This window comes from Pteropus alecto, unplaced genomic scaffold (assembly GCF_000325575.1).
Source record: "Pteropus alecto unplaced genomic scaffold, ASM32557v1 scaffold194, whole genome shotgun sequence".
NCBI lineage: Eukaryota > Metazoa > Chordata > Mammalia > Chiroptera > Pteropodidae > Pteropus > Pteropus alecto.
This window is the reverse complement of record NW_006436281.1, coordinates 1730044-1739836: the sequence shown is the minus strand read 5'-3', so window position 1 is coordinate 1739836 and position 9793 is coordinate 1730044. Positions and strand designations below refer to the sequence as shown.

General features: G+C 55.6%; 1 protein-coding gene across 1 annotated transcript in view; it reads left to right on the top strand.

Annotated features, from left to right (window-relative positions):
- Positions 1 to 83: 83 nt before the first annotated feature.
- LOC102890648 (RNA-binding protein Nova-1) overlaps positions 84 to 9793 on the top strand; it is a 22782-nt gene continuing 13072 nt past the window's right edge. Inside the window, exons 1-2 of the mRNA XM_006911875.2 lie at positions 84 to 171; positions 8431 to 8574. Coding sequence (XP_006911937.1) covers positions 87 to 171; positions 8431 to 8574 — 229 coding nt within the window. The 5' untranslated portion in view covers positions 84 to 86. The remainder of the gene's footprint in view (positions 172 to 8430; positions 8575 to 9793) is intronic.

Here is a 9793-nt window from a genome sequence, read left to right as displayed (position 1 = left end):
AGCAGCCGCCGCCACCGCCACAGCAGCCGCCGCCGCCGCCGCCGCAGCCGCCGCAGCAGCAGCAGCCGCCGCCCCAGGCCCCCCCCATGGAGCCCGAGGCCCCGGATTCCCGCAAGAGGCCCCTCGAAACGCCCCCCGAGGTGGTCTGCACCAAGCGCAGCAACACGGGAGGTGAGAAAGGGCTGCGCTCGGAGCAGGGGAGCGGGCGGGGGGCCTCGCCTTTCTCCATCCTCCTCTCCCCCCAATCGGCAGGTGCAAGGGCTCTAGGGAGGGGAAGGGCGCCGCTCCCTAGACCTGGGAACCGTGAAGGGAGTTGGGGAGGGTCCGGATCCCCTCCCCTTCTGGCCGCGGCCCGGGGCTGCGAGCTTTGTCTGCGACGAGAGGGTTTGGGGGGGAGGGGGTGGTAAGTGTCCTTGGTGGGGCGCAAAGGATGGGGGGCGTGGGTCCCTCTGAGCGGGTGTCTGTGTCCTTGAGGGGTGTGCGATGTGACCCCTTCGGGGCAGGGGAGTTCCCAGGCTGGCGTGTCCTGCCTGGCGTGGGGGGGGAGGGGAAGGAGTAGAGGAGGCCTGTGGCCCCGGAGCTTTCCATCCTCCCTCCCTAGGGATGTCCTGAGCAAGCGTTGTCCCAAAGGGAGACATGTGTGGTCCATGGGCGCGATCGTGTGTGGGTGCAGGCTGGGTGGGTGTGTTGAGTGAGATGGAGTTAAGGGTGGGTGTGTAAAGCTAGGTGGGAGAATGTGTGGCTGGGATAGATGTGGGGGGGGCTGTAAGGTCTGGATGTGTGACATTAGGGATTATGGATATGACAGTAAAGGGTGTGTGTGTGTGTAAGAGACAGGGTGAGGTGAGGGGGGCTCCATGCTCGATACCCTTGAAGGGGTATGTGTATCAAGGGAAAATATGTGCCTGTCACCCCAAAAGGGACTGTGGCAGAGTGTGACACATGAGCGAGAGGGTGTGTGTGACATGCAGGGGGGTGTGTGGGGGACGCCGAAGGGGCCGGCTCTGGGTGTGAGCCATGAGAGGCTGTGTGGATCCAGGGAAAGCAGTTCAGTGAGTGTGACACAGGCGTGTCTGGGGTGGGGTGGGAGAAGCCAGGGAGGGTATGTGACCAGAAAAGGGTGTGGGTGTGACTCCAGAAAGGCTGTGGCTGGGTGTGACACGCAGAGGTGTGCAACGGTGACGTCAGAGGGGGTGTGTGTAGCAAGGCAAGGTGGGTGTATGACGAGGGAGAGGCTGGAGCTCTGTGGGTGAAAAGCACAAGGGTGTGTGACAGGGACACGTGCATAGTACACCGAGGGGGCATGAAAAGGAAAGCAGTGTGTGTGTATGTGTAACGAGGGAGAGGTACGTGTGTGAAATGGTTTAGTGTGTAATACCAGCAAGGTGGGAATGATTCCGTGCGTGTATGGCAAGGAAGTGTGTGTGTGTGTGTGTGTGTGTGTGTGTGTGATGGCTTAATGTTTGACACCACAGAAGGGGTGTGTGTGTGTGTGTGTGTGTGTGTGTAAGACAAGAGGGACTTTCACTGTGTGTGTGACCTGAGAAGGAATGTGTACCAGACAATAAAAGACAAGCCAGGAAGGTTAGGTGTACGTCTCGCCAGTGGGGACTCAGGGAGGACATAGGGTTTGTGGGGATCCTCAAAGCCCAGACCATTAGCTCCATAGAAGGAGGGAGACCCCAGAGCAGACAAGCCCCTCCTGGCAGTCACCTTGGCCAAAATCTCTGCTTCCTCTGGCCTTTTCCTCCGGATGGGAGCCGGATGGCCTCAGGCAGAGTGCACCCTTCCCACTCTGCCTCCAGGCACTATAGTGGGCGAGGTGGGGACCTCCCACCTCCTCCCCTTGGATGAATGCAAGTCAAATCTCTTTCTCTCATCCTAGTGCCCCCCCACACAACCTCTGTCCAGGTGGGACAGGAATCAGGGACCCCTTGGCTGTCAATTAGGGTGTCCAGCAGAAATTGGAGGAAAGGGAAGTTGGGGGAGGGGTTGGGAGCGAGTTTCCTGTCCTTCTTCCTGCTTCCCCACCCCCAGCACACACATGAATATGGCCCCACCGACTTCCTTCCCTCTGTCCTGCCCCACTGCCATTCACAGTCCTGGAGAGGGTCCGGGACCCTGGTGGTCCTTGAGCCCAGTCCAGCAGTCGAGCCCCACGCCCACTGGTGGGGAGTGGGGGGTGTCCCACACTTCCCTTACAGGGGCTGAGATTCTCAAAATCAGATCACACAAAGCAGTGCAACCTAACGATAGCGATGCTGCCAAGGGCACTCAGGTCCAAGTACTTGGCACCTACTCCGAGTCGGGCTCTGAGATATGGGTTAACCTCCCATCGCATCCCTGTGCAGAGGTGATCTGAGCTGCTTTTCCAGATGAGGAAAACCGAGGCTCAGGGAAATGCAGCCACCTGCCCAAAGTCACACAGCTCATGAGTGGCGGAGCTGGAATCTACTCAACCCTGGGTGCCCAGTTCTAGGGCTCATGTGCTTCACCCTGGTGCCTCCTGCCTCCCTCAGCAGTGGAGAAACTAGGATGAGCCCTTAGGGACCCTCTCCTCCAGCCTCTGCCACCTCTCCTCCTGTTGACCCATGGGTAAACTGAGGCCCAGAGATGCAAAGGGAAAATATTCCATTTACAGGAACACTTAGGGACAGGGCTGGGCCGGACTTACATCTCAAATGTGAGGGCTTCTTCTGATGGCACTTCGTGGCTGTGGGACACTGGGTCAACCTCGCCCCTCTTCTGAGCCTCAGCGTTACTATCTGCCAAATGGGGAAATAACAGTAACCACAGCGATGATAATAATAGCGATCAATATCATCGCTGAATGCCTTACACGCAGTATTTCATTTAATTCTTCCAACACCATGATGTAATATTAATAATAATAATAATAATAATAATAATAATAATAAATTATAATGGCTAACGTTTATGGTCTCTAGCCAAGAAGTATGATGGAATACACTGAGCATGGAGCAGTTATTGAATCCTTACGATTCTATTACGTCATCCGTCTTACAGATGGCAAACTGAGGCACAGAGAGGTTAAGTAACTTGCCCAGAGTCAGTCAGCGAATAAGTGGTGGTGGGGGGGGGGCGCTGTGATTAGGACACGGGAGGCTGGCTCCACTGTGTGGGCAGACATTATAGTAAACCCCATTTTCAGGTGAACAAACAGGCTCAGAGGACCGAGGGACTTTTCCAGGGTGTCGCAGCAAGTTGTGGCAGACTGAGCAGATTGAGCTCCTGCCCATGGCACCAGCCTGACATTCCTGCCCCTTTCTCGGGCTCTGTTGGAGGTGGCGGTGGCCGTTAAAACTGGCTTCTGGTCACTGGGACTGGTGGGCAGACACCATTGGGAAGGAGACGAGGTGCTGAGGACAGGAGGACTTGGGCGAAGAGTTGGATGGGAACTTCAGGGGGGAACTCATAACAGAGACAGAGACCCCAGGCTGGTGAGACGGTGAGACAGTCACCAACAGTCCCCCTGGAGTACAGGTGCTGACTCTGAAGGTGCCCCTAGAATGGCCCTCATACCTCTGGCTGTATTTCCATCTCCGTCACCCCCGTATATACTGAACTAGCACTGCCCCCCACTTACACACACACATCCCTTACACCCCAAATGTAGCTTACGCCAGCCAGATCTTGCTCCCAGCATCCCTCACGCTCTAACACAATGTCGTCAGGGTTAAGAGCCCCAGACTGAGACCTCCCGGGGTTCATCTCATCACTGTCATTTGCTTAATGTGGGACCCCCAGGCGAGTTATGTCACTGCTCTGAGCCTCAGTCTCCTCATCTGAAGAATGGGGACTGTAAGATCTACCTCCGCCTCTCGGGGCTCTGGTGTGGGTTAAGTGAGGTTGTGTGTGTGTGAAGCACATAGCGTAAGACCTGGCAGATGGTAAGCACCCAATAAGCGGCAGCCATCGTCATCATCATCATCATCATCATCATCATCACCATTATTATCGCCACTGAGAATGTCACCACCCAGCGGTGAATCGCCCCGAGGAAATCGTACGCCATCCACCTTCTCTCACTCAGAGACAGTGTCACAACCCAAAGACAGCATCACACCTTTCGGCATCTCATCCCTTCGGAGACCCAGTTGTATCACGTTTCTCACACAAACGGGCGACACCATCATTCACAGAAAGACATCACACGCCTGGCGTCCCGCCCTCCTTGGCGGTTCCGGTCCCACACCACACCCCGCCATCTCTTCTCTTCCACCAACAGCATGACGGTGTCAACATCACGCCCCAGCCTCCTCATACTTCCAGAGAGCACACGACTCTCCCACCCCCGACCCCCAGACAAGAGCAGGTACCGTGGGGGAGACAGTATGTCGGTCTCCCCCAGACATACTGTCACCCAAAACAACACCTCTGCAACACACACCCCTTCGGCTCTACCTCTGTCATTAATGAGCCCCACTCCAAGATCAGGGCCACTCAATACCACTGCACCCCCAGATCTTTAGGGTAGGTAGACATTATTTAAGGAGAGGGTGGGCGAGTATCGATTGCTTTTTGGAAGCCTCTAGAAGTATCCTGACGGTGGGCACGAAGGGGACACAGGTCAATCAGGAGAGCCAAACTTGGCATCTTCAGTTCTTCAGTTCCTGTCATGGTAGAGGGAGCTGCCCGGACCCCAAGGGAAGAGCTAAGAGTGGGGTGGAGCGTGGGTGGCTGGAAAGTTCTGGCATCTAGATTCTGCTTCAGCAGAAGGAAGAACTTCTCCACAGGCAGAGAGTCTTGGCTGTTCAAACAGGGTGAGATGTGTGAGGTCTGGGGGCTCTGGGTTCAGCTGAGGTCACGTGTCTCCCCTTGCTGCAAGGCAGGCTGGGAAATAGAGGCCTGGCTTCTTTCTGGGGGGAGGTGGGTTTCACAGCGGGTCGTGCCCCGCAAACCGGAAGGACATGCAGATTCTGAAGAGGACCAGACTGGTGGCCACAGTAGAGACTCCTGGGACCTAGAGTTCTGAGCTTCTATGGGCGGGTGGTCTCAGCTGGCCACCCTTCCTAGGAGACCAGCCTGAGGAGGGGGCTTCAAATTTTCACTAGTCTGATACAGGGACCACTGAGCACCCACAAGATGGCTTTATAAGGTCTGTGGACAAACTTTTTTTTTTGACCATTGTTTGTATAAAGTTACTTGAATTGAGGGGGAGACATAACCAGCCCTTTAAATTCTGATCGTTAGCAATGATTTCTAATGTCCTCTGAAATCAATGCATTTAAATTTTAAAAGCGAGTGGACTTAAAAGAAATGGACTGCCTATTTTGTTCCCTGATGTGTCGCCAGCACCTAAAACGAGGCCTGGCACATAGTGGGTGCCCAGGAAAGATTTGCTGGAGGAAGGGACGGAAGAGAAAGAGAAGAAAGAAGGAAATGATAGTACAGAGGGACGTGGGCGATGGAGGAAGTGGGGTATCCCCTCTTCCTCCTATTTCCCAACAGAACCCCAAAACTTAGAGGCTCATTTCCCCACTTATAGAGCACTCGCCGTGTGCTAGACGCTGTGTGCGATAAGGACTTTACCTGTGTCTGTGAAGCAGGTAACAATAATAATAACAGTATCTAACGTTTCTCAGATGCTTAAGTGCCTGAGCCCATCCTAAGTACGTTCCGGTGTATCATTTCGTGAATGACAGGAATTCTACGAAGTAGTGCCGCCGTGTCCCCATTTCACAGATGAGAAAACTGAGACCCAAAGAAGTGTGGCGGCTTGCCCAAGGCCACACAGCCTGCCAGTGACAAATTCACTCCGTCAGCCTAGGGCTGCGCCTGCCGTTTCCCGGTGGAAATTCCGACAAAACCCGGGAAGAGTGAAAGAGAGGGTGCAGGAAATGGGGTGAGGGGACATCCCCAGTTTTCTTCAGAGTGGCCGAATCGCTTTTCCCTTCGAGAGGGAAGCTGGGGCAGAGGAGACAGGGAGTGGAGTCGGAGGAGGAAAGAGGACGGAGTCCCAGTGAGAATGCCTCGCCATCTTTCTGAACCTTCCAGAACCAGTGGGCAGGCAAGGGGCCACTTCTGTGAGCCCAGGCAAGAAAGTGAATTAAGTTGGGGGGGGTCAGAATGATTGATGGGAAGGCACCCTGTCAGGGGTGGGGGAGCTAATTACCTAATAGGCTTAATGATCTGATTAGGCAAATATAAGAGGATTGCCTCGGGCTCAGGGAAACCCCTTAATTCTGGACCCCCTCCCCATGCCAGCACAGCCACATCCAGCCTCGCCCTCCCAGACCCCATCTTAGCACATCGGGGAACCTAGAACCTTCAGTCTCCAGGGACCCCGCAGGGCTCCCAGCCCCCCGCCCTGCCCCCACTTTTACCAGTGCGGATTCTCTTTTTATCTGCTTCGTACGTTGGAGTTTCATGGGAGAATATTGAAAATAGGTTTCCTTGGCTTAAAAGAAAACGTTGAAAGCTGCTGGGGGATGGTTGAAGACCTGAAGCCTTGGAAGCGGAAGGACCTGGCTCCCCCCTTCCCCGCCCCGCCCTTTTCCCCAGTGTTTATCGCATGCTGGGCACTGCGTGAGTCCCTGGGGCACGAGGGTCTAGGGACATGACCCACAATGCACTTCTGTGGTACAGTGCTCTGACGGCAGGAAACGGGATCCATCCCCTCCTCAGAGTTCGAGGAAAGCTTCCGAGAAGAAGCGGCATTTGAGCGGGGTTCGGAGGACAAGAAGAATTCACTGGGAGAGGCGGGTTCCAGGCGGAAAACGTGCAAAGGCCCTGGGGTGGGACAGAAGAGGAAATGTCTGAGGAACAGAAAAGAAAGTGTGTCTGGTGTGCGTAGAGGAAGGTGAGGATGTGGAGCTGGAAAGGTGGGCGGGGCCAAATCGCCAAGGGACTTATACTGAGAAGGCTCTGGAAGTTTTACCGTAGAAGGACTTGGATGCAACAGTTTGGTCAGAAGGAAGGAGAGGCTAGGGACGCGCCTTGCGACGGCGCTGACGAAGTGCTTTGCACATGACCATGAAAATGGGTCCCTAACAAAGACCGGCCAAAGCCTCACGGACACCCTTGGCACCATCTCGGGACTCCAGGCCTTTGACACTGTCTCTGAGCTGTTGCCACCGGCAGGGGAGGGTGCTGAGCAGCGGAGGGCCAAGAACGCAGCACAATTGCATTTGACCGTCTTGGGCGGGTGACCTTGGGCCGGTGGCCTCCTTTCCGTGAGCCTCTCTGCGCCTCAGTTTCCTCTTATTTAAAAATGGGTCTCATTCTAGCCACCTCACTGGTAGTCATGAGAAACGGATGAGGTCAAGTTTGCCAAACACTCAGCACAGCGCTGGGTGGTAGTGAGCGCCGAGAACCCCAGAATGCAGCCCTCCTCCTCCCTCCCTCCTCACCCCTTCCACCTGTCAGCCCACCACCCGCTCCTGTCTGGCCCCGTCGCCTTCTCACTGGGCTCCCGGCTCCTCCGCCCTCGCCTCTCATACATAGTCTGCTCACCTCCTGGGCGTCAGAGGGATCTTCTTGAAACCTCAGTCAGATCACACCCCTCCTCTGCTCAGAACCCTCTGTGGCTCCCATCTTACTTCGGGCAAAAACCAAAGACCTCACCGTGGCCCCCAAGCCTCAACACGCCACCACCTCCACCACCCCACTGGGCCCACGCCTCACTCTCCCTCAAACAGCCCAGGCACAGAACCACCCCAGGGCCTTTGCACTCGCTCTCGCTCCACAGTCACATGGTTGCGTCCCCTCCCCCACGGCCTGGATAGAGCATATCGTAATGGTTCAGAGCATGGACATCTCGGCCACCGACTAGCTCTGCGAACTGGGGCGATGTCTCCAGCTTTGTTTTCCTGTCTGTAGAATGTTTTGGGTTTGTTTTTTTTTTAAGTACCTTTCTCATCACATTAGTGTGAAAATTAAATGAAGTATTTGTAAGTACTTGTTAGAGAATCCAGCACACATCGGTGCTATAGAGTGTTTGCTATCAAAGGCCACGTTCTCTGACAGTGCCACCCCTACACTCCCCATCCCCTTGCCTGCCTGTTTTTTTGTTTTCCTAGTACTTACCACCACCTGACACAAACCATACCGTCTGTCTCCCCCCTCTAGAAGGAGGAGCTGTGCAAGCTCTCAGCTGAATCGCTAAAACTCTTTTAGCCTTATTTGGCCCACAAAAATCACGGAGCTTTGTCTGCTTTCTTCATGGCTGTTTCACTGGAATGGTGCCAAGCACGCAGCAGGTGCTCAGTACCTGTTTGTGGAATGAATGAATGAATGAATGAATGAATATCGTTATTATTATGATCTCCTTACAGCCGTTCTCATGGCCGTTGCTCCCGTATGTTACCATGATCCTAGTGGTTTCTGGGCTGGCACATCCTTCGGGGTACCCTCTCAAAGTGAAGAGCACCCCTTCTGACTCCCCTCCCACTGTGTGTGCCCCTGCAGAGGAAGGCGAATACTTCCTGAAGGTGCTGATCCCCAGCTACGCGGCGGGCTCCATCATCGGCAAGGGTGGGCAGACCATCGTGCAGCTACAGAAGGAGACGGGAGCCACCATCAAGCTCTCCAAGTCCAAAGACTTCTACCCCGGTGAGCCCCTGCCCAAGACTCTGCTCGGGGGCCTCCCGTCCCTCCCACCTGGGCCCAGGATGACGGGGAGGGGCTGCCCAGGAGCAGTGAGAGTGTGGGGGAGACCTCCCCTCCTGCTAAGGGGACAGAGCTGCCCTCAGGCCCCCCCCAACTCAGGCCAGAGCAGATGGGGGTGGGGGCAGGGCAAAACAATGGGCCTGCTGCATATTCATGAGCTCATTTGCATGATGTGCTGGCAGATGTGCCCCTTCCCACACACCTGCCCCTTTGGGTCAGTTGGAGGAGCTGGTGGGGAGGGGGAAAAGGAAGCAGGTGTTAGGGTGTCCCTCCGGGCTTGGGGGGTGGGCAGCCGTCCGTGTTACACACACCCCCACACTCCTTTCCCCCCAGTATTTCCCTTTGGATTTCAGTCATCCCGTCTCGCCCACCCTGAGTCCCACTGGTCCGCTCTGTGTCATTCTTTGTGCCTTTCGCATGCCGTCTCTGGCTCGCCCACCTCTGTGCCCTCCGTCTCCAGCCGCATCCGCCTCCCCGGCTCCTCCTGCCTTTCTTTTCGCTCTGTCTCTCTGGCTCCGTCTGGAGGTCCCCCCATCCCCTTAGTCTCCCTTAGTCTCCCTTCCGGTCCGTCTCCGCTTCCCCCTCTCCCCCCCGACTCCTGTTTTCCTCCCTTTGTGTCTTCCCATCTCCCTCCCATCTCTTCCTTTCCCTCCACCTTTCCTATTCTCTCATTTTTCATTCTCTTACTCTCCCAATTCTCTCTCTCTCTCTCTCTCTCTGCAGTCACCCACTCAGCCGGTACTCAGCAACCCCGCCGTGGGGCTGCCCCGTTTCTGTCTGCCTCTGCTCGCCCATCTCTCCCTTTACGCTTCCCTCCTTCTCCTAAGCCCAGCTCCCTCCCGTTTTGTTCCGTTCTGCTCTCTCTTTAAACCCAGCCCGTGTGCTGCTTCTCCTCCCGCTCTGTCTCCGTCTCCCCAGCCATACATTTGTCAAGGCCCCTGCAACTCTCTCTAATCCCCCTCAACACCCCTCACCCTTCCGTATCTCCCTCCCAAGACCAACGCCTGCCTGGGCTCTGACATCTAGGAATCCAGGGAAGGCCCCCTGAAATGCGTCTTTGGCCCGGCTCTGCTTCTAGTTCATCCTAATCCCCTTGGAGTTTTGTAGGTCAAACACCAGAGCCGGAGCCCAGGTCAGGACACATTGATATCCTCTCTTCTCT